Source organism: Trichechus manatus, unplaced genomic scaffold (genome assembly GCF_000243295.1).
Source record: "Trichechus manatus latirostris isolate Lorelei unplaced genomic scaffold, TriManLat1.0 scaffold00027, whole genome shotgun sequence".
Classification (NCBI taxonomy): Eukaryota; Metazoa; Chordata; class Mammalia; order Sirenia; family Trichechidae; genus Trichechus; species Trichechus manatus.
Window position 1 is genome coordinate 3,802,995 of NW_004443963.1, and position 25,090 is coordinate 3,828,084.

Below are 25,090 nucleotides of genomic sequence, written 5' to 3' on the forward strand. Positions count from 1 at the left end.
CCCAAAGAATCCACAAGAAAACTACTGGAACTAATAGAAGATTTCATCAAAGTTTCAGGATACAAGATAAACATACAAAAGCCAGTTGGATTCCTCTATACAAACAAAGAGAACTTAGAAGAGAAAATCACCAAATCAACGCCATTTACAATAGCCCCCAAGAGGATAAAATACTCAGGAATAAATCTAACCAGTGACATAAAAGATCTATACAGTGAAAACTACAAGACACTACTGCAAGAAACCAAAAGAGACCTGCATCAGTGGAAAAACATACCTTGCTCATGGATAGGTAGACTCAACATTGTGAAAATGTAAATTCTACCTGAAGCGATCCGCAGATACAATGCAACCCCTATTCAAATTCCACCAGCGTTTTTTAATGAGATGGAGAAACAAATCACCAACTTCATATGGAAAGGGAAGAGGCCCCGAATAAGTAAAGCATCACTGAAGAAAAAGAACAAAGTGGGAGGCCTCACACTACCTAAGTTCAGAACCTATTATACCTCCACACTAGTCAAAACAGCCTGGTACTGGTACAACAACAGATACATAGACCAATGGAACAGAATTGAGAATCCAGACATAAATTCATCCACCTATGAGCAGGTGATATTTGACAAAGGCCCAAAGTCAGTTAAATGCGGAAAAGACAGTCTCTTTAACAAATGTTGCTGGCATAACTGGATACTCATCTGCAAAAAACTGAAACAAGACCCATATCTCACACCATGCACAAAAAATAACTCAAAATGGATCAAAGACTTAAATATAAAATCAAAAATGATAAAGATCATGGAAGAAAAAATAGGGACAATGCTAGGAGCCCTAATACATGGCATAAACACAATAGAAACTATAAGTAACAGTGCACAAGCACCAGAAGAAAGACTAGATAAATGAGAGCTCCTAAAAATCAAACACTTATCCTCATCAAAAGACTTCACCAAAAGAGTAAAAAGACAACCCACAGACTGGGAAAAAATTTTTGGCTACGACAAATCCGATCAGTGTCTAATCTCTAAAATCTACAAGATACTGCGAAACCTCAACAACTAAAAGAGAAATAACCCAGTTAAAAAATGGACAAAGGATATGAACAGGCACTTCACAAAAGAAGATATTCAGGCGGCTAACAGACACATGAAGAAATGCTCACGATCATTAGCCATTAGAGAAATGCAGATCAAAACTACAATGAGATATCATCTCACCCCAGTAAGGCTAGCATTAATCCAAAAAACACAAAATAATAAATGCTGGAGAGGTTGTGGAGAGACTGGAACACTTAGACACTGTGATTTCACTTGTCTAGTCCATGATTTCCAGGATTGTGTGCTTGTCCACCATTTTGTCATCAGATGTGGTTTCCCAATGTGTTGTAAACTCTACCTCTATGATGTTAATGAGGTGGGATTAGCATCAGTTATGTTAATGAGGCAGGACTCAGTCTACAAGATTAGAGTGTGTTTTAAGTCAATCTCTTTTGAGATATAAAAGAGAGAAGCCAGCAGAGAGACATGGGGACCTCATACAACCAAGAAACAAGAGCCAGGAGAATAGTGTGTCCTCTGGACCCGGGGTCCCTGTGCTGAGAAGCTCTTCGACCAGGGGAAGATTGATGACAAAGATGTTCCTCCAGAACCGACAGAGAGAGAAAGTCTTCCCCTGGAGCAGACACCGTGAATTTGGACTTGTAGCCTACTAGTCTGTGAGAAAATAAATTTCTCTGTGTTAAAGCCATCCACCTGTGATATTTCTGTTATAGCAGCACTAGACGACTAAGACAAGATCTGAAAGGGGAGAGGGGGCATATAAGAAGGGAGGAATAAATATATGATGTTGCTTTTATCTTCTCACAATAATTTTTCCCTTAACTCATTGCTTCAGGAATTGATTCAAATAAAATAGGCAAATAAAGCCATAAGTGCTCCCAATCTAAAAACCAAACCAGTTTCTGTTGAGTGGATTCTGACTCCTGGTGATCCCCTGTGTTTCAGAGTAGAACTGCGTTCCACGGGGTATTTCAATTCTTTCTTCCTTTCTTTCTTTTCTCTTCTTCCTTCCTTCCTTCCTTTCTTTTCTCTCCTTCCTTCCTTCCCTCCTTCCTTTCTCTCTTCCTTTCTTATGTTCTGTTCCCCACAGAACATACAGTAGACTGGCAGTCTGGACTCACTTTGATTCTACACCAGCGTTCTCTTATAATCACCACAACTTGAGCAACATCCAGTAAGTGTCCATTTACTCCTGGAAAATAAATCCAACCAGATAAATCACTAAAAACATGGTGATCCTGTCTACCCAGGACATTTTGTCCGTCTGCTTCTCCTGGCTGCAATCTGTCTCCATGTAGGAATTTTCCATCCCCCACTAAATGTAATGTCATGCAGAAGACTCAAAGGGAAAGGTAAAAGGATTAGTAGATTGATCGATGGAAGATATTAATGCTCTTTCATGTTGGGTTGAGGAAGGATTTGATGTCTTCAGGAGAGAGGGTAGCAGGAGAATAGACCTCAAGTATTCAAAAGACTCTCTGAATTAAAATCCTATTAAACCCACATCGGCTTCTCTGGGAGGCATTTTAGAAGGTTGGGGTTTCTTTAACATGTCACCGTAATTAACCTTCCCTTAAGCTGTTTTGGGTGGGGAACTGTAGGAATTAAGAAACTGAAAACTTTAATTTTCTGTCACCCACATGGCCTTTTGAGCGGTTTAAAGACTAGAATGGAAAGTGGTTTAGCCTAATTGATTTGAGGGGTTCAGCTCTCCCACTTCAACCTACTGTCAGACTTGCCCCGGAGATCTGAGCACCTCAATATAAAGGGCATTTTGTCCAGAGAAAGAATCAAAGGTTCAGATCTACCACGATGCTTTTCTTCCTCTAATCGTTCTCCCACTGAGTTCTACGGAAAGAGCAACTGTGCAAAGGGATGGCTGTTTCCTCTAAAAAGACGTGTGTCTGGGCCCAGACTCCTCTTCACAAAAACTACCCCAGAAACCCAAAGGGCCCATGTCTCCTCCCACGGGCGGAAAGTCACTCATTTCATCATCAGTTGCATCCTTAGCAGCTGTTTGGTTACATGTAACTTAAGGTCCAAGTCCCTGGGTGGTGCAAATGGTTAACACACTTGGCTGCTAACCAAAGGTTGGCGGTTCAAGTCCACCCAGCAGTGCCTTGGAAGAAAGACCTGGTGGACAACGTCTGAAAAATCAGCCATTGAAAACCACATGATAAACATAACTAATGTCACTGAATTGTAAATGTGAAGAATGTTGAAAAGGCAAATGATTCGTTACATATAAAGATTCGTCACCATGAAAAAAGAGCTCTACTCTGACACACGTGGGGTTGTCACAATACAGAGTGGTCTCTCTAGGGCAACTGGTAAATTAAGGTCAGGAAAAGGTGTCAGGTGGAGGCGGCCATTATGGGATGGGGTGATGGGGTGACTAACCACCCAAAGAAACAAGGGTCATGAAACACGTGCTGTTTTAAAGGAGCAGTCTTAGCAGTTTTTCCCCACTAGTTAAAATGTCAACTTGAGTTTAAATATAAAAGCCCTGCAATTTTGAGCAATGATATGAGGAGGACTGCCAGGTAATCAAGCCTGGTGCTAATGATATTTAATGATCCCAGTAACGCTTACCCAACTTATGGGTGAAAACATGGCTTTTTACTTTCACATTCGCTGAATCTCTACAGTTTAACAGTGGAACTAAGACAAAATTCCATCTGTCCTGTCTCCATTACAGCACCTGGCACTTGACTCTAGCCCTCTGAGTGTCACATCTCCCTTGCCGCATCTCGAGCTCCTTAAACACAGGCAGTTTTCACCCTCTCTCTCTAGCTCCTAGCGCAGAGCTTGACACACAGTAGCGCTCAACACACACTGGCTCACAACTGCACAGAATCCGCTCTGCTCCTTAAGGCAAGTCATGGTCTCAGTTCATACAATGAAAACTTAAGGAGTCTGTTGGACTACATGACCTCTGAGGCCATTTTCCAAATCTCAGAATCAATGAAAAAGTAGTTGTGTGGCTTTTTGAGGTCCCTGTGCTTTTATCAAAGCCCTGGGGTGGTACAAACATTTTGCTTCCAACTTCTACCCTAAAGGTTGACAGTTGAAGTCCATCCAGCAGAGCTATAAGAAGAAAGGCCTGGCAATCTGCTTCTGTAACGATTACAGTCAAGGAAACCCTATGGAGCACTGTTACTCTGTAGTACTTGGGGTCGTTATGAGTTGGAACTGACTTCACAGCAATGGTTTTTATTTTTTTGTTTTTTAACAGTGCTCATACCATTATTTATAATTACAATGATTGCCATAATGGTAAAATAGAGAATATTTTTTAAGCCCTTAAAACATGCTCTGCACTGTTCTCAGTGTTTTACTTGCATTATTTCATTAATTCTATAAGGCAGGGACTCTTGTTACTCCCATTTTATACAGTGGGATACTGAGAGAGTCAGAAATTTGCCTAAAGTCACACCGAGTGTGGAGTGCTCTGGTTCTGGAGCCTGGGCTCCTATTTATTCTGCCACATCCCCACTAAGAACCTCCTTCCTGAGCCTCCAGTTTGGACTTCCAGCCCTTCAACTGATCTACATATACCTTCCCTTGCTCCCCAAGAGGCGGCCTGCCTGCCTGCCTGCCTGTCAATTGCTTTGATTTCCTACCCACGCGGCTCCAGCTGGTGGGGCTCCACCTGCTGCAACCAGAGGCAGAGCTGGCCCCAGGATCTGGCAGGCCCTTTGTCCTGGGGGCCTGCAGCTCCTGTTGGGAGCAGGTGGCCGGAAAAGCAGGAGAGGGCCGTCATCAGGGAAGCAGCTCTTAGGGAAGCAGCTCGGGAGGTTCAAGGGGAAAAGGCAAATAGGACTGATCTGAGGAGGAATTCCAAGTTCCCACCCCCAGTGACCTGAGCCCATCTGCACAGCGGTCCATCCTCAGCAAGGACAGAACCCTGGGGTAAGCTTCCTTGCCTGGGGTACAGCCACAGGAGGATGAGGGCAGGAAATGAGGGACCTCCTAGGAAGGCCTGGAAGCTACCTTTCAGACAATGATTGAGTGGCTTGTGTTAGGAGGTGGGTCTTGTCTGATTTTAAAGTATCTCTGCCTATTAAAATGCTATATTCGGCTGCAGAGCCTGATAGTCTCTTGACCTAAGGTCTTAAAAGTTTTGGCAAGAAACCTTTGACTTTACAATGGGGAAAAAAAATATTTGCTTCTTTAGGGAACAAAATAATGTATGTGAATATGCTTTGGACCCTAAAAAGCAACCAACTTCTTCCTCTGTATTCACTTCAGGGTAATCATAACCATGACAACAACTGCATGCTATCACTTATTCAGCCCTACAATGTGCCAGGCACTGTTCTAAGCATTGTTTACTATGCATGATCTCTTTTAAACTTCACAAAATGCTATGAAAATTTGAGGTCAGGGTGGTAAAATTGGTCAGGGGCCTCAAAGCTAATAAATAGCAGAGGTAGGACTTGAACTGTCCAGCCCCAAGTTAATATGTGTCATCTCTATAGTCTATTGCCCTGTGATGTTTGTTCCAGGGAACAGCAATTGACAACATATCAGTAAGTAGATAAGGGGGCAAGTCTAGTCTTGACAATGCATGTATTTACTCTTTCACTCACAAATATTTGCTGAGCACCTTTGTACCAAGAACTGTGTTAAGTGCTGAGAGTATCAATATAGATAATAGACTCTCCCTGCTGCCAAGGAACTCACAATCTAGTGGAAGAGAAAGACAAAAGAGATAGACAATTATAATGAAAGTTCCCAAAACAACAGGACAGGAATCCCCAGCTTCAGAATTGCCATATTATGAGAAGGACTTAGGCAGAGCCAATTGGTTGGAATGAAGATAACTAGAGAATGTGTCTTGATGTTGTATTTATATAGGAAGTACCCTGGAATCCTAATCATCCCACCTCTGAAGATAGGCTATAGACGGCATGATAATCCAGGGACGGAAAGTATATTAAAATTTTAGCAACAGAAAGAAAACTGCTACTACTAACATGAGAAATAGTTTATCTGGAAGAAGAGAGGAAATAACTAACATCTATTTAGTGCCTGGAGCCCTCGTGGCACAGTGGTTAAGAGCTTGGCTGCTAACCAAAAGGTCAGCAGTTCAAATCCACCAGCTGCTCCTTGGAAACCCTATGGGGCAGATCTACTCTGTCCTATAAGGTCGCTATGAGTTGGAATCAACTTGACAGCAACAGGTTTAGTTAGTGCCTGGGAGTCCCCAGGTAATGCACGTAGTTAAGCACTTGGCTGCTAACTGAATGGTTGGCAGTTTGAACCTACCCAGAGGCACCTTGGAAGAAAGGTCACAACCACAAAAACCCTATGGAACAGTTCTACTCCACACATATGGGGTCATCATGAGTTGAAATCAACTCAGTGGCAATTGTTTTGGTTTGTTTTATTAAAGTGCCTACAATATGTTAGGCACTGGTTTAGGCGCCTTACCTACATCTTCTTGCTTAACCTTCCAACGGTCTTCCAGGGTAGGTATTATTTTTGCCATTATTTTATGAAAAGAATATGGGGTCATTTGTGCCACTAAACTCCTTTAGTTCTTACCTGTGTCTTTCTTCTTTTCTCTGGAAAGCTCATGAACAGTGGCTCCAATGTCATGCCTCAAGATCTTGATGATGTTTGCCAGGGCAGGCACGCTACGTTTATCCAGATGAATGAAAAATTCGTACTCATCTCTCTTTAAACGTGAAGGTCTGGATTCAATGTGGGTCAGATTTATATCATTCTCCTAGGAGAAAAAATTGGGAGTGTAAATGGGACAGTCATTGAGATGATCATAAGGAGTAATTCAGGGCAAAGACACGGAACAAAACCAGAAAAAAACAAGCGTCAAAATGAAACGTAGAGAGTTGAGGAACAGGGTATTTTTATGAGTAGAAGCACATCCTTAATGTGGCAAAGGTTGTCTATTTTTTCTTCTGCAAAACCAAGAGATAAATGGCAAGAAGCAAGGTAAGTAGTTCAAATATCATTTTTCCAAATGAAATCCCATAGAATCAATCGATAAATTATATAGGAGTGACATTGGAATACTTGAATAGGGTCCACAAAAGTCAGGCTTCTTGGATTTAAATCTAAGTTCTAAACTATACCGGCTATGAGACCTTAAACAATTTAATATTTCTATATAGTTTTCCTCTCTATAGTTTGGTGGTCTTAATGATACCTACATCATGAGTTTGGTGGGTGCATTGGAAAGGATGATACAGACACACTGCCAGGAACACAGTAAATGCTCAGTAAAAATTATCTAGTATAATTACGATTAATATTTTTATATAATTACTTTTCATTAACTTATTCAACAAATATACTTGCAACACCTACCATGTGCCAGTCACCCTTCCAGGTGCTTGGGATACATCGGTGAACAAAACAGACAAAGGCTCTTTCCTTTATAAAGTTGACACGCAAGTGTGAAGGTACGAGCAACAAATACAATAAACAACAAATGTATACGTTATTTTAAGGAGTCCCCAGGAGACGGAGATGGTTAAGTGCTCGACTACTAGACAAAAGGCTGGCGGTTCAAACCCACCCAGAGTCACCTCAGAAGACAGGCTTGGCAATCTGCTTCTGAAAGATCCCAACCTTGAAAACCCTATGGAGCAATTCTACTCTGTACACGTAGGGATGCCATGAGTTGGAATCGACTCAACAGTGATTCACAACATATATTATTTTGTAATGATAAGTGCTAAGAAAAAAATACAAGGCAGAGCTGAATGAAGGGGGTGGATACTCCTGAGGTGGGGTGGGGGCAGGTCACAGAGATAGGGTGGTCACATGAGGCCTCACTGAGAAGGTGAGGTCAAAGGAGTTGAGGGAGTTGAAGGTGGCAGTGTGCCTGGCCCGTTGAAGGGACAGGAATGAGGCCAGGATGGCCAGAGCAGAGTAAGTGAGGGCAGGACTGGTAGGAGAAAAGGTCAGGTGTCCCGGGGTGGAGGCAAGTCACGTAGATGATTGCAGGTGTTAAGAAAGTATAATTAAAATCAAAATCTACTCCCAACCCAGAAAACCTCTCCACAAAAGTAGAAGAGAAAGAAAAGTCTTATTATTGAATAAGAATTACACCAGAATGAGATGCATCACAGGCAAACCGCTAAAGAGATTTCAGACAGAAAGAAATCACACCCTTTATATAGCCAAGCAGATGCAACTCATAAACGTTCTCAAGGTAAATGATTTAAAAATAAACAAACAAACTAACTCATTGCTGTGGAGTCGATTTCAACTTATAGCGTTCATGTAGAACAGAGTAGAACTGCCCCGTAGGGTTTCCAAGGCTGTAATCTTTACGGAAACGACTGTCCCATCTTTCTCCTGCGGAGCAGCTGATGGGTTTGAACTGCAGAACTTTTTGTTAGCAGCTGAGCACTTAACCACTGCTCTACCAGGGCTCCTTCAGATAAATGATAACTGGTCCTTAAATAGTCCTGGGGTGATACAGATGGTTAAGTGTTCAACTACTAGACAAAAGGTTGTTGGTTCAAACCTACCCAAAGGTATCTCAGAAGAAAGGCCTGGCAACCCGCTTCAGAAAGGTCAGTCTTGAAAACCCTATGGAGCAGTTCTACTCTGCACACATGGGGTCGCCATGAGTCAGAATCGACTTGATGGCAAATAATAAGAACAACAACAGTCTGCAAATAAGAGAACTTGACAGCACCATTTGTCACACATTGCTTATCCTAAATTCACCTGGGTATTGGGAGTAGCCACCACAGGTTTGTCAATTACCTTTATCCAAAGGAAAAGTAAACTTGTCAAACCTTTATGACAAGAGGTAGTTTTACAGCTCGGAGCCTGCCGGAGTTAGCATCTTACCATTCCTTCTTCACGTTTTAAAGAGATGGCTCCCAAGTTCTTTAGGAAACATTCCTGGGTTGGAAAACTGGCAAGAAGCTATTTAGCCTTTCAAGACATTTCTTAAAAGAGGCAAAGAAAAAAAAAAAAATTACAATGACGAGGTTTCTGAAGTAAATGCTTTAAGAAAAAGGGATGGGGGTGGGGAGTCTCCCTTTTGCATTAGAGAAAATGATACATACATGTATTTTTCTTTTTCATTTGTATTTACTCTGACACAGCCCAATTAAGGACTGTGATTTTTATTCTGAGGAAAATGGGGGTCATTGCAAGGTTTTGAGCAGAGAAATACAATCTCACTTAGGTTTTTAAAAAGATCAATCTGGATTTTATGTTGAGAATAAACTTTGGGGGATAAGAGAGATCCATCAAGTTCTGTGAGGAGGTCAGGCAAGATGTGATGGTAGCTCAGACCAGGTGGTGATGGTGGAGGCGGTGAGAAGTGGCTCTATTCTGGAGACCTTATATAAGAAAGGATTACAATTATTATGATTGCTGTTACGAAGGGACATGAGAAGAGTCTGTGGTTAAGAAAATGGAAATATGTCCATCATATTCAAACCATTCTCAAATGTGACTATGACTTTGATTCACTATGTGACTGGGTGAGGAAGATCTCGGAAATCTAAGGGAAAGAACAGGGCACCAATAAAACCCTTCCCTCTCCCTAGAGTGTCTCTTCTTTAAATCAAACATCTTGCACTATAACAAGGCACTAACAGGACCAATTCGACAACACCTAACAACAACAAGGGGTAGTGCAAACAGTTAACATTTGAGTCCACCCAGAGGTGCCTAGGAAGAAAGGCCTGGTGATCTACTTGCAAAAACTCAGCCAATGAAAACCCTATGGATCACAGTTCTACTCAGACACGCGTAGGGTTTCTGAGTTAGAGCCAACTTTATGGCAACTGATAATAGTTGTACAACAAAGCAAAGATGAATAAGATATTCCTCCTTTGGAGTTAGCCATCCCCCACTACCAGATCATTTTCGTTGGTCTCCTGCTGGTTCATTCTATGTTGTTATTTTTGTAAGGTGCTATCAAGTTGGTTTCAACTTATAGTAACCTTATGTACAACAGAACGAAATACTGCCTGGTCCTGCGCCATCCTCACAATCATTGTTATGCTTGAGCCCACTGTTGCAGCCACTGTGTCAATCCATCTTGTGGATGGTCTTCCTCTTTTTCGATGATCCTCTACTTTACCAAGCATGATGTCCTTCTCCAGGAATTGGTCCCTCCTGATAACATGTCCAAGGTATATGAGACAAAGCCTTGCCATCCTTGCTTCTAATGAGCATTCTGGCTGTACTTCTTCCAAGACAGATTTGTTCATTCTTCTGGCACTGCATGGTATATTCCATATTCTTTAACAACATCACAATTTAAAGGCATCAATTCTTCTTCGGTCTCCCCTATTCATTGTTCAGCTTTTGCATGCATATGAGGCAATTGAAAACACCATGGCTTGGGTCAGGTGCACCTTAGTCCTTAAAGTGACATCTTCGCTTTTTAACACTCTAAAGAGATCTTTGCAGCAGATTTGACCAATACAATGTGTCTTGATTTCTTTATTTTGGCATCATTTAATTTCTTGACTGCTGCTTCCAAGGGTGTTGATTATGGATCCAAGTAAAATGAAATCCTTCACAACTGCAATATTTTCTCTGTTTATCATGATGTTGCTTGTTGCTCATTGTATGGAGGTGTTATAATGTATTTAACCAATACTCTAGTAACGGGCTTGTGGTTTGTTTCTTATTTCTTGCGACTATAAACAATGAACATCATTATACATACACTTTTGTCTGTTTGCCTAATTGATTTCTTAGGATAAATGCCTAGCAGCCAAATTGCTGAATCAAAAAGTATTTATCCTTTAAAGGTTCATTGTATATGTTGCTCCATTGCCCTCCAGAAATGTTATATCCATCTACCATTCCATAACAGGACTCATACTTCTCTCTCACCTGCACCGATCTTGAGAATTTTCAGTATTCTTGGCCAGATAGGCAAAAGGAAACCCTGGTGGTATAGTGGTTAAGCGCTACTGCTGCTAACCAAAAGGTTGGCAGTTCGAATCCACCGGGCATTCCTTGGAAACTATGGGGCAGTTCTACTCTGTCCTGTAGGGTCGCTGTGAGTCAGAATCGACTCAACAGCAATGGGTTTGGGTTTTTTTGATAGGCAAAGGTAACTTACATCTTCCTGCTTAATTTTTATTAAATTGCTGATGAGGCTAAACATTTTTCCTAGATTTAATAGCCAATTGTATTTTTTCTTCTGTGAATTATCAGTTCACGTCATTTTCTTATTATAGAGTTATTTTATTACTGATTAGTAATAATGATTTATATCTGATGTTAACTCTCTGTGATACAGTATTTAATTTTTTCCAAATTAACAATTATCCTTGACACTTCTATGAAAGAACAAAATTTTTAAATGCCCTCAAAAATTGTATGAAAATAACAAGTGTGAATAGTCTTAGAGTTTGTAAGGAATGTAGCTGCAGGGTGAGGCAGCAACTCTTCCCCACCACTGCTTCTGTATTAGGGTTTCCTGATACCCTTAGAACCCAGCTCAGTGGACTTCACTGGTTTGTTATGGCATCTGCTGACTGTTGTTGTTATGTTGTTAGGTGCCTTCGAGTCGGTTCTAACTCACAGCGGCCCTATGCACGACAGAACGAAACACTGCCAGGGCCTGCGCCATCCTCACGATCATTGTTATGTCTGAGCCCATTGTTAGGGCCACTGTGTCAATCCATCTCATTGAGGATCTCCATCTTTTTCGCTGACCCTATGCTTTACCAAGCATGATGTCCTTCTCCAGGGTCTGGTCCCTCCTGATAACATGTCCAAAGTATGTGAGACGAAGTCTCGCCATCCTTGCTTCTAAGGAGCATTCTGGCTGTACTTTTTTCAAGATAGATTTGTTTGTTCTTCTGGCAGTCCATGGCATATTCAATACTCTTGTCAACACCATAATTCAAAGGTTGACTGATAATTCAATCTGCTGACTGCTAGGCAAGGAATCACCAGAACATAAATAAGAGGCACAGGGCTAGTTGTATAATCTGCCCAAATTCATCACACCTCCCCCGCCAAGAAAGATACATATACATATATAAGGCTGGCTGACTCAAGAGCCTCTGACTCAAGCCAGGTCATCTCGGGATTGTCTCTTTCTGAGCAGGGAGACAGGGAAGAGGGGAGTGAGGAACTAAGGCTTATCTCTAATAATGAAATGTCACATTCATCTTCCAGAACCTGGACTCTATAAACTGGCTCAGAAGCAGAAATGAGCTTAAAAAAATGAATGTCCTTCAGAGAACTTGGGAGAGTTTAGTAAAGTTTACAGAATCCCCAAAACAAAGAAGTCAACTTGCAGTCATCAGTCAGGTTTCTCCACAGGAATTTCAAACTACATTTCCAGCGCCCTATTCCCACATGCTGGGAAGCTGCTTTTATTAAAAGCAGCAAAAATGCAAAATTAACAATTATTTACTATAGCTACTGAACTTAAATGTCTTTGGTTGGTAATATTTTAGTTAAAGTTTTTATTGTTGTTGTTGGGTGCCGTTGAGTTGATTCTGACTCATAAAGACCCTGTGTGACAGAGTTAGAATCACCTCATGGGGTTACCTAGGCAGCAGTCTTTACGGGAGAAGATTGCCAGGTCTTCTTTCCCACAGAGCCAACGGTGGGTTTGAACCGCCAAGCTTTCAGTTAGCAGTTGAGTGCTTAACTATTGTGCTGCCAGGGCTCCTATAGCTTTTACCAAAAAAAGCCATTTACTTAAATTAGTTCCCAGATTTAAATGCCTGGCAACTCATCTACTATTATTTCATTGGTAGGACTGTTCATTAAGAGAAACCCAAGGAGTATTCTCTTCACTTTATTACAAATGAATAAATAAGTGTTACCCCAAACATTTAAATAGACAAAAAGTCCCCTGAGAAAATAATATTTAACTTGAATAAGTCTAAAATTTCAAAAAACTAATTTCTCCAACCTTGTAGTTGAAGACGTCTATCTTTTTCTTGATTGCTAATGATTCTGATGGCTGAAGAGCACTTGGATCATTAAAACAGTGATTTTTTTTTTTTTTTTTTTTAACATTTGAATGTCACTCCACAGTTTAGAATTATTTTCTGTGACCTTCACAACTATCCTTTGGGGGAAGTTAAGCAAGATGTTAAAAATGAAACCAGAGGTTGAAGGTGCTTTGCTATATGTGTGGGAGAGAAAGACCCATTTTTTCTAACCTCGGAGTCATCGGTCTGCCAACCACACTGCCTTTCATGCCAGTAATACAGTGAGCTCTCCACAAATGTCAGCTGTTATCGTTATTATTATGTGGTCCCTGGGTAGCACAAATGATTAAGAGCCCCACTACTAGCCAAAAGATTGGCAGTTCGAACCCACCCAGAGGCACCTTGGAAGACAGGCCTGACAATCTGCTTTTGAAGATCCCAGCTTTGAAAACCTTATGGAGTAGTTCTACTCTGCACAGACAGGGTCGCCATGAGTCAGAATCAACTCAATGGCAACTAACAAAAACAAAAAAATCATTATTATTACTATTATGCCAAGCCCCCAAAATTAAAATCCCTGGGTATGATAAAAGCAATAATCCCATTGCTGTTCAGTAACTTCTGACTTACAGTCACCCTATAGGACAGACTAGAATTGCCCCACAGGATTTCTGAGGCTGTGATATTTATGGAAGCAGATTGCCACATCTTTCTCCCTCGGAGTGACTTTTAGCTTTGAATTGCCAACCTCTTGGTTAGCAGCCAAGCACTTAACCACTTCGCCACCAGGGCTCCTTAAAGCAATCATAAGTAACCCCAAACAGGCTCCCTTCCTGCTGGCTCTTTCCCATCATCTCCAAGGGTGCATGGTGCAACCATTATTTATGGGCTCAGCTGTAGAGGACACACCCTGTGAGCTGTGGTCAGGTAACTCAGCAAGAAGGCCCTGCCTGGAGAGAATGTGGCGGAGGGAAGGCCAGAGAGATGGCAGTTGCTCTAAAGCTTTCTCTTGCAAACAGAGGTTATCACCTTAACAAAGCAAAGAGCAATGTCATCCTTCTTGGCTCAGGAAGAAAAAAAAGAAATGGGTAGACATCACCTGCTATTTACCTAAACTGAAACTTAGAAAGATGAGATAACCAATTCTTGCCCTTTGTAGAGCAGGGAACAGAGAGAATGAACACACCTCTGCAGTGCTGATTTGTGGAAGAGTTTGGAAAGGCAGGGTGAGTGGATAGGGGGCAGGGTGGAGGAAGTGCTGGAAGGCAGACTATAGGCCGTTAGCATTCACTACCCACACTCCACCCCTCAAAACAGACTCTGTTTCAGAGAGAAGCTTCTCACTTTGGGAATAGACACAAAACAGTTAATGACCCATGATCCAGTTTTTCTAATTCTAGAGATCTAACTGGAGTCCCCGGGTGGTGCAAACAGTTAACATACTCAGCTGCTAACAGAAAGGTTGGCAGGTTGAAGGTTTGCACTCACCCAGAGGTGCCTCAGAAGAAAGGCCTGGTGATCTACTACCAAAAAAAAAGAAAATCAGCCATTGAAAACCCTAAGGAGCACAGTTCTACTCTGACACACATGGCGTTGCCATGAGTCAGAACTGACTCTACGGCAAATAGTTACTGGGTTAAAATTCACAAAGCCTTTCATCAAAATTTGCAAACTACCTAAATGTCTAACAAGAGGGGAATGATTGGGTGGATTGTAGTGTAATCACCCAGAAAAAGATTATGCAACCATTAAAAAGCAATGACAACATGTATAGGACAAAGAGTATCAGTGATAACTCCAAGATATAAACACAGTGGTTGCCTCCAGACAATGGACCTAAGGGTGACTTTCTTTCCTCCTTTCTTTTTTTTAGTTAGCATTGTTCAATTTAAAAAAAAAAAATTATCACTTTTATAATGAAAAGTTAACTTAATTTCTTAAATGGTTATAATGATAACCACTTGTGAAAATACTTAAGATGGATATATATATGCAGTAATTATAAACATACTTTAAAAAAATATGCCCAGATCAAAATAAAAGGCTAGAATGTAAAATATCAAAATAAATTATGATGAGAAGATTATGGGTAACTTCTATTTATTTGCCAAAAGTCTTTAATATGGTTCTGTTACCCATGTAATAAAAAATATATGTTTTAAATATGAAAGAAATTTCTGGCTTGGTATACAGTGAACACACAGCTGAATTCTTTGAACTATGTCTTTCTCATTTGAATCAATTTGTTAATTAGCCATTTAGTTTAGAGTGTAATTTCTTTACTGGGATTTTTCCAGCATGTCAGTGTGAATCTTTAGTTACCAACAATTTTGACTGTTAAAGGAGGCTTTAAAAATTAACCTCCAACTCTGATTAGGATCATAGTTAATTTTTGGTAAATAAGCATTTATTTTTAAACAAAGGCTCGACACAGATTTAAAATTGACACCCCGCACGCATTCACCACATCTCTGGGTGAGAGTTAAAGAAAGAATTCTTTCTTTTATTTTCAGTGGACATCTGAAAGAAGACAAGAAATGTTTAGAATTAAACATTTCAAAAACAGTTTCATGATCTGTGCACAAAAGATAGCTGAGTAAAACCTGGATTCATCGGCTCTCTGGAACAGAGAGTGTGAGGCTCAGAGAAGAGCAGAAAAATGAATAAGCAATTTAATTAAAAATTTACCAGAAACCACTTTCGCTTCCCATCCTTAAGGAAAATCTCTCTACAGGAGAATTAGCCACAAGTGAATGAAGCTATCTAAACTAAAACCCATTGCCGTAGAGTTGATTCCAACTCATAGTGACCCTATAAGACAGAGTAGAACTGCCCCACAGGGTTTCCAAGGAGCAGCTGATGGATTCGAACTGCTGACCTCTTGGTTAGCAGCTGAACGCTTAACCACTGAGCCAATGAAACTATAGATCCAGAGAATTCACAGTGGCAGAAACATCGGTTTGTCTTTCCAGATCTCTGCTTGACCTCAGACTTAGTGCCCTCTCCTCACTTCCCCCATTTCATTCCTTTAGGAAAGGAGAATGGAATAATGAAAAGAGTGTGAGTTTTGGAACTCGTCTTGAGTTCAAATTCTGGGTCTGTTACTCACTATCTTTGGACATGTTAGTGGGCCATTCTGAACTTTAGTTTGTTCGTGTTTAAAATAAGGATAATGATATTATGTGGCAGCTTAATGAGAGTTAAAAAGAGAAAAGGTATCTAGCACAGTGTCAACTTTATCACTAGATACTCAGTAAGTACTCATACTCTGCGTCCCGTGACTTGGTATAGACACACGTTTCCCTGGGAGGTGGATCCCATTAAACTTTACGAGCCATTTCGCCTGTTACTGTGCATTTTACCCTAAATTTCTCTCTGCTCTTTTCCTGAGAGCACGTTTTTAAAAATAAGAGGCAAAGGCTGGCCATATTTTGAGATGGGACTAGACTGGAAAGAGAGAACTTCTTGGATCATCGCATGCTGTTATCTTGGTGTAAACAAATGAAATTATGTCCTGGCCTATTCAGAGGTTTCTGGGGACAACAGCAAAGACATTCATAAAGAGTGTTCTAAGTCATTGGTCTCCAGTGAACAGACAGGAGCATTCAATGATTTATACTCAGCACCATCCATGGCCAAATACTGAGGCAGAACAGCAACCAAAGTAGAAAAAAAAATCCCTGCCATCATGGAAACCAGTTGCTGCTGAGTTGATTCTGACTCTTGACTCTGTTGTATGTAGAGTCGCTGTGAGCCGGAACCTACTCAATGGCACCTGACAACAATAACACGGCAATACCTTGTGTGTCAGAGTAGAACTGTTGCTCCGTAGGGTTTTCAGTGACTGATTTTTGGGAAGTAAATTGCCAGGACTTTCTTCTGAGGCACCTGCAAGCTTTTGGTCAGCAGCCAAGTATGTTAACCATTTGCACCACCTAGGGGTTCCAACTGTCACAATAGATCTCAGTTCATAATGAAAGTTTTAAAAGTAAACCCTGTGTTGCTATTTCTCAAATATTCCCAGCTATAAACTGTTCAGTGGCGGAAAACTATTTGAGATTTTCTATTTAAGATTCTTCTGCTCAATAAATGTCATAATACCCGACCCATACAAAATGTCTAGTGTTGTACTGTTTGTATAGGAAAAAAAAAATGGAAACAACCTAAAAGTCCACTAACAGGAAGATGGATAAAGGATAGTCTATTCATAAGATGGAGTACATAGAGGGAAAAATGAATGCACAAACCGTGTATATGTAGATCTCAAAAACAATGTTAACTATCCTCCCTGAGAAAAAAGAAAATCGCAGAAGAATAGCTACAGTATGATTCCCATTTTTATGAAGTTTCAGAGCTTTCAAAATTGTACCACATATAACTAATGGATATCCACACATAGCAAAAGAATAAAAAGATGCATGGGGATAGTATACATCAACTTAGATTAATAAGTTACCTCTGAAGAGGTAGGTGCATGGGGGGAGGAAGGAATTCCCCAGGGGCTTTAGTTGCCTCTGCAATGTTTTCTTTCTTAAGCAGGGAGTGAGTTACATGAATGTTCTCTGCATCATTATTTATGTCTTTTGGTTTAAAAAAAAATTTTTTTTTAATCATCTGCATCGTAAAAACGTTTTTTTTTTCTCCAGTGGAACTTGAAGCTCTTCTTGCTTTGAAAAAAGAAGAAATGTTCCCGGTAAACAGTTTACGGCTCATTGTTGTTCTGCAGCAAAGGCCAGAGGGTTAAAGCAGTTCTCGTGATGCATCTTGATGTAGTCCTGCTCACCAGGCCCAGGGTCACAAGTAGGGCCTAAGTCCAAACCTCAGAAGAATAAACACCGTGTTTCTGCCTGGATGTCCCCTCTGCAACCCAGCCCCTGCCCCCAGGAACGCTGGGTTTGGCAGATGTAAGGGATATGGGCTTCCATGACCTGACCTCCTGTTTATACCCTCACCTCTTGTGTTCCTTCATTCTGGAATTCACTTCCCCCTTCCTCTTCCTTCCGGTGAACCCCTTCAGGGTATAGCTTAAACATTATGTCTCTAAGAAACCTCCCCTGGCCTCTTCTCGCTCAAGTCTGGGCTAAGAAAGCTCACCGAACCTTGTGGTCCTCACAGAACTTGTTATACTCTACTGTGTACTCTATTGCGATTGTCTGTTTAAGTAGAGTCTGTATGTTCTATTAGGGCAGAGACTGGTTGTCTGGCTCACCTCAGTGTTCCCAGCACCTAGTATAAAAAACCCATTGCTGTTGAGTCACTTCCAACTCATAGCAATCCTATAGGACAGAGTAGAACTGTCCCATAGGGTTTCCAAGGCTGTAATCTTTGCGGAAGCAGACTGCCACATCTTTTTCCCACAGAGCGGCTGGTGAGTTGGAATCTCTGACCTTTTGGTTAACAGCCAAGTGCTTAACCACTGCGCCACCAGGGCTCCTCCATCTAGTATAAGAGATACTCCAAAAAAAATTGAATGCATAACTGAGGGATTACAAGAACATTGGATACATGGGGATGGAGTAGGCAGACAGGACACGAGAAGGGGATGTGACAAAGGTAGATACTAGTTTTTCTACTTGTTTCCAAAGGACCAGTCTACTGTAAAAATGGACGTGAACTCTGAAGCAATTTTTAAGTCAAAGTGTCTAGCCTTAGGCAGCTTGCTATCAATGGAGGCAGCAGTTAAGAAATTAAAGAACACATTGCACTGGGCAAATCTGTGACAAAAGACCTCTTTAAAGTCTTAAAAAGCAAAAATGCTGGTTTGATGACTGTCATGGATTGAATTGTGTCCCCCCAAAATATCTGTCAACTTGGCTAGGTCATGATTTCCGGTACTGTATGATTGTGTAATGTGATGTGATTCCCTTATGTGTTGTAAACTCTATCACTACTATGAGGTTATACCGATGACGTCTATAAGATTGGGTAGTGTCTTAAGCCAATCTCTTTTGAAATACAAAAGAGAGAAAAGAGCAGAGACACATGGGAGCCTCATACTGCCAAGAAAGCAGTACCAGGAGCAGAGCGTGTCCTTTGGACGTGAGGTTCCTGTGCAGAGAAGCTCCCAGACCAAAGGAAGATTGATGACATGGACCTTCCTCCAGAGCTGATGGAGAAAGCATTCCCTGAATTTGGACTTGTAGCCTACTGGACTGTGAGAGAATAAACTTCTCTTTGTTAAAAGCCATCCACTTGTGGTATTTCTGTTAGAGCAGCACTAGATGACTAAGACAATGACTAACGTGCACCTGACCCAAGCCATGGTCTTTTCAATCACGTCACATGCATGTGTAAGTTGGACAGTGAAAAAGAAAGACAGAAGGATCCATGCACTCAAACAGTGGTGTTGATGAAGAATATTTAATATAGTGTGGACTGCCAGAAAAACAAACAAATCAGTCTTGGAAGAAGTACAGCCATAAGCGAGGATGCTGAGACTTCGGCTCATTTATTTTGGACTCGTCATCAGGAAAGACCAATTACTAGAAAAGGACACCATGTTTAGTAAAGGAGAGGGTCTGTGAAATTGAGGGAAACCCTGAATGAGATGGATTGACACAATAGACAATGGAAACATACAAACGATCATGAAGATGGCAACGTTTCTTTCTGTTGTACTCACCGTGAGTCAGAGCCAACGGTACAGCAACTAACAACAACAACAACAATTGAGCATACCCATGTACCTCAGACAGTCTCAGGGCGTGCTCAGAGCTCTGTGTATCTACTTGTGTTTGTTCCTTTCCCTAGAGAAGGCACCATAAAGTGATTAGTGGAGGGTTGGCAGAGAAAGGAAAATCTCTTCTTTGCTACTTACTCCCTCTCCTCCAAGGAGCCTCCTTCCAATTTTTCAGCCCGTTCCTAAGCCACTTGCAATAAAATCTCCCAGGAGACTCTTTTCCTATGAAGGTATGAGACATGAGCTAGTAGAAGCCAAAAATACATAAAGCTACACAAGATATTTAAATATGCATAAAGAATTGAGAGTCGGAACAATCCACTGAGGTCAGTGGAATGTTGGCAGGTTACCCAATAGAAGTTTTGGTATATTCCTAATCATTTGGCCCCAATTCACTGGAACATCTTCTTCATTCCCCTCACCACCCAACACACGCCAACACGGTACGTCTATATCCCTTTTATAAATATCAAATTTATTGTGTCGTATTTGACGTCATTACCAACGGAGGTCTGTAAGGCCACAATCCCACTGGCAGGCAATGCTGTCCTTTCATGGGATGGTGAATTTGATGCCAATCATCCAAGGAAGAGATGGACTCTCAGGCAGGGAATCAAACCTGGCCAAGTTGTGAGCCCTTCACTCTGCAGACTCCATTTTTTTTCTTTGAGGAGTTGGGATGCCTTGATATGTGCTCTTGGCAGCAAGGGGCTAAGAAAGCTTCCACCATATGGAGTCAGGCCAGGAGGGCTAGATGGTGTAGGTTCGAATCGCTATTACTGTTTATTACTCTAAGCATTTAATAAGGTTTGGTTAAATGACCCAATTTCATCTCTGCTGTGCTACGGAGGACTGATAGAAGGTCCCTGTGGTCCTGCTCATTAAGCACAGAGGTGACTGTGCCAGTGCTTAGCCAGGGATTTGCAGGGTACTGGTGATTCTCCCATATTGAATGTTTCTCCCACCACTGCCAACCATGGAGTAGCCAGTTTTATTTTTATCTTTGGTCTCGATTAAGGAGAGTTTATTTATACTATAATTTTTGTTTTGATTTTGCTCTGCCTTTTGCTGGCTGTTTTGACAGGAGCAATACTTGCAATTAACGCCTTTCAGCCCTCCTACAGTACAGATGTTGCCTTTAAGTGATTTCAAATATGCCTCCCTATTATTTCCACTCATCAACCTTTTGCATCTGAAGTTACAGGAAATAAGTAGGATTCTTCTTCCATGATGGCCTTTCAAAATTTGAATGAAATTATTGTGTTTCCCCAAGAAGCCCTGGTGGCGCAATCGTTAAGTGCTAGACTGCTAACCTAGAGGTTGGCAGTTTGAACCCACCTGCCACTCCACAGGAAAAAAGACCTGGAGATCTGCTCCTGTAAATATTACAACGTAGGAAACCCTACCAGGCAGTTCTACTCTGTCCTATAGAATTGCTATGAGTCAGAATCAACTCAATGGCACAGAACGAGAACAACATTGTGTTCCTTACCCCATCTCCCCATCTTCAAGGCAAATAATCCCAGTCCTTTAATTATATTTCATACAGCCAAGAACTTAAGAGTCCCTAATGTTCCATGACCTCCTACAAATATGGCATAATGAATTAATGACAGCAAGCATTTATTGAGCTCTTACTATGTGCCAAATGTATACACACACACACACACACACACACTTCTTGCATGCATTCCATCTAGTCCTGGTAATTTAGTTACTCGTAGTTTCTTTATTAGGTTGAAAACACCCTGCTCATTTACTATTAACTCTGACTTACACCTAAAGGGCAATTTCTCAAGGAAATAAAGTTGATGAACAAATAAAAAGGCTAAATAATTAACAGGAGAATTTTACAGATAACTTCTTTCTCATGAACACTTTGTCACTCAGAAAGTATTCTCTCTCTCTTCTCCACACCAATTGCTTGTTCTTAGGCAGACTTTTTTGTTTCCCACTGGGTAATCAGGTTTAATTTTATTAAAGAACCTCAGGGTAAAATTCATTGGGTCAAACATAATCTTTTTGTAAATCCAGGGAAGGAGAATAAAACAATCCAAAATTCATAATTCATTGGCTCGTATTTAAATTTAATTTCATTCTAAATTGAACACTATATATATATAATATGTAGTGTGTGTATGTTAATGCTCAGCAGTCATCATCTTGAAATTCTTAATACATACATATACATACATACATTGTTGTTGCAATTAGGTGTCATCGAGCCAGTTTCCAACTCATAACAACACCGTGTGACAGAGTAGAGCTGCCCCACAGGGTTTTCTAGAATGTAATCTTTATGGGAGCAGATTGCCAGATCTTTCTCCCACAGAGGTGCTGGTTATGTTCAAACTGCCAACATTTCTGTTAGTAGCCAAGCACTTAACTGTTTGCACCACCAGGACTCCTTACATACACACACACACACACACACACACACGTGTGTATATATATATATATATATATATATGTATATAAGCCCTGGTGGCACAGTGGTAAAAGTGATTGACTGCTAACCGAAAGTTTGGCAGTTCGAAACTAACAGCCGCTCCACAGGAGAAAGATGTGGCAGTCTGCTTCCGTAGAGATTTACAGCCTTGGAAACCCTATGGAGTCACTATGAGTCGGGATCAACACGACGGCAGTGGGTTTGGTTTTTTGGTATATATCTATATGAATCTGGGTTTGTAGAGAATATAAAAATGACTGAGAAGGTCCTCAGCCTTAAGAAATATTATCCTCAGGGACAGACGGAAACATGTATACTTAATAAGGTGAATTGGTGCTGCAGTTAAAGTACTTTGGGATCCCTGAGAAGATAGCAATTAATTCAAGGAAGGATTGATGAAAGAGATCTGAAGCCAGGGCTAGCTTCATGGGCTCAGAAGAGCCCTGTGCTTGGAGTTTAATGCTATTGCAGTCATCATCTTGAAATTCTTTTTGTTTTTTTTTAATTGTACTTTAGATGAAGGTTTACAGAACGAACAGTTTCTCATTAAACAGTTAGTACACATATTGTTTTATGACAATGGTTAACAACCCCATGTCAACAGTGTCCCTTCTCAACTTTGGGTTCCCTACTACCAGCTTTCCTGTCCTCTCCTGCCTTCTAGTCCTTGTCCCTGGGCTGTTGTGCCTCATTAGTCTCGTTTTGTTTTATGCGGCTGTCTAATCTTTGGCTGAATGGTGAACCTCGGGAGTGACTTCATTAATGAGCTAAAAGGGTGTCCCAGGGCCATACTCTCAGGGCTTCTTCAGTCTCTGTAGGGCCAGTAAATTTGGTCTTTTTTGTGAGCTAGAATTTTGTTCTACATTTTTCTCCCGCTCTGTCCAGGACCCTCTGTTGTGATCCGGGTCAGAGCAGTCAGTGCTGGTAGCCGGGCACCATCTAGTTGTACTGGACTCAGTCTGGTGGAGGCCGTGGTAGTTGTGGTCCATTAGTCCTTTGAACTAATCTTTCCCTTTTATCTTGTTTTCTTCATTCTCCCTTGCTCCCAGAAGGGTGAAACCAGTGGAGTATCTTAGATGGCTGCTCACAGGCTTTTAAGACCACAGACGCTACTCCCCAAGGTAGAATGTAGAACATTTTCTTTATAAACTGTATTATGCCAGTTAAGCTAGATGTTCCCTGAGATCATGGTCCACACAGCCCTCCGCCCAGCAATTCAGTCCCTCAGGAAGTTTGGATGTGTCTATGGAGCTTCCATGACCTTTCCTTGTACAAGTTGTGCTGGCTTCCCCAGTATTGTGTACTGTCTTACCCTTCACCAAAGTTACCATTTATCTTAGTCATCTAGCGCTACTCTAACAGGAATACCACAAGTGGATGGCTTTAACAAAGAGAAGCTTAATCTCTCACAGTCCAGTAGGCTATAAGTCCAAATTCAGGGCATCAGCTTCAGGAGAAGGCTTTCTCTCTCTGTCAGCTCTGGAGGAAGGTCCTGGTGATGCATCAGTCCTCCTTTGGTCTGGGAGCTTCTCTACATAGAAACCTCAGGTCCAAAGCTTTGCTCCCGTTACTGCTTTCTTCATGGTATGAGGTTCCCATGTGTCTCTGCTCACTTCTCTCTTTTATATCTCAAAAGAGATTGCATCAAGACACTATCAAATCTTGTAAACCTCATCAGTACAACCTCATCACAGTGATAGAATTTATAACACGTAAGGAGATCACATATAACCTCATCATAGTGATAGAGTTTACAACACATAGGTAAATCACATCAGATTACACAATCATACAATACAGGAATCATGACCCAGCCAAGTTGGCAGATATTTTTGGGGGACACAATTCAATCCATGACACCACTTATCTATTGTCTATTTAGTATTCCCCCCCCCCATCCCTCATAACCAACAAAGATTGTTTCTTTTTGTGTAGAAACTTTTTGTGAATTTTTATAGTAGTGGTCTCATACGATATTTGTCTTTTGGTGATTGACTTATTTCACTCAGCATAATGTTCTCCAGGTTCATCCATGCTATGAGATGCTTCACAGTTGTTCTTTATCATTGTGTAATACTCCATTGTGTGTATGTACCATAGTTTGTTTATCCATTCATCTGTTGATGAGTATCTAGGTTTCCATTTTTTCCTATTGTGAAGAATGCTGCAAAGAACATGGGTGTGAATATGTCTATTTGTGTGATGGCTCTTATTTCTCTAGGATATATTCCTAGAAGTGGGATTGCTGGATCATATGGTATTTCTATTTCTAGCTTTCTAGGAAGCGCCATATCATTTTCCAAAATAGTTGTAGCATTTTGCATTCCCACCAGCAGTGCATAAGAGTTCCCATCTCCTCACAGCCTCTCCAACACATGTTATTTCCAGTATTCTTGATTCATGCCAGTAATGCCGGGGTGAGATGGTATCTCATTGTGGTTTTAAGTTGCATTTCTCTAATGGTTAGTGATGGCAAGCATTTCCTCATGTGTCTGTTGGCCACTTGAATGTCTTCTCTGGTGAAGTGTCTGCTCATTTCCTTTGCTCAATTTTTAAATTGCTTTATTTGTCTTTTTGTTGTAGTGGTATTGGATTTTCTTGTAGATTTTAGAGATTAGAACTTTGTCTGATTTGTAATATACAAAAAATTTTTCCCAGACTGTAGGTTCTCTTTTTACTCTTTTGGTGAAGTCTTTTGATGAGCATAAGCGTTTAATTTTAGAAGAGCCCAGTTATCTAGCTTATCTTCTAGAGTTTGTGTGTTGTTGGTTATGGTTTATATCGTGTTAATGCCATGGATTATGGCCTCTAGCGTTGATCCTGTTTTTCCTACTATGAACTTTATAGTTTTTGGCTTTATATTTAGGTCTTTGATCCATTTTGAATTAGCTTTTGTATATGGTGTGAGGTATGGGTCCTGTTTCATTTTTTTGCAGATGGACATCCAGTTTTGCCAGCACCATTTGCTAAAAAGAATGTCTTTTCCCCA

At 40.9% G+C, this 25,090-nt stretch overlaps 1 protein-coding gene across 1 annotated transcript in view; it reads right to left on the reverse strand.

The window, feature by feature from the left end:
- Positions 1–25,090, reverse strand: part of PAH (phenylalanine hydroxylase) — a 108,672-nt gene that overhangs the window by 67,941 nt on the left and 15,641 nt on the right. The window contains exon 3 of the mRNA XM_004373768.1: positions 6,609–6,792. Within this exon, the coding sequence (XP_004373825.1) occupies positions 6,609–6,792 (184 nt within the window). The remainder of the gene's footprint in view (positions 1–6,608; positions 6,793–25,090) is intronic.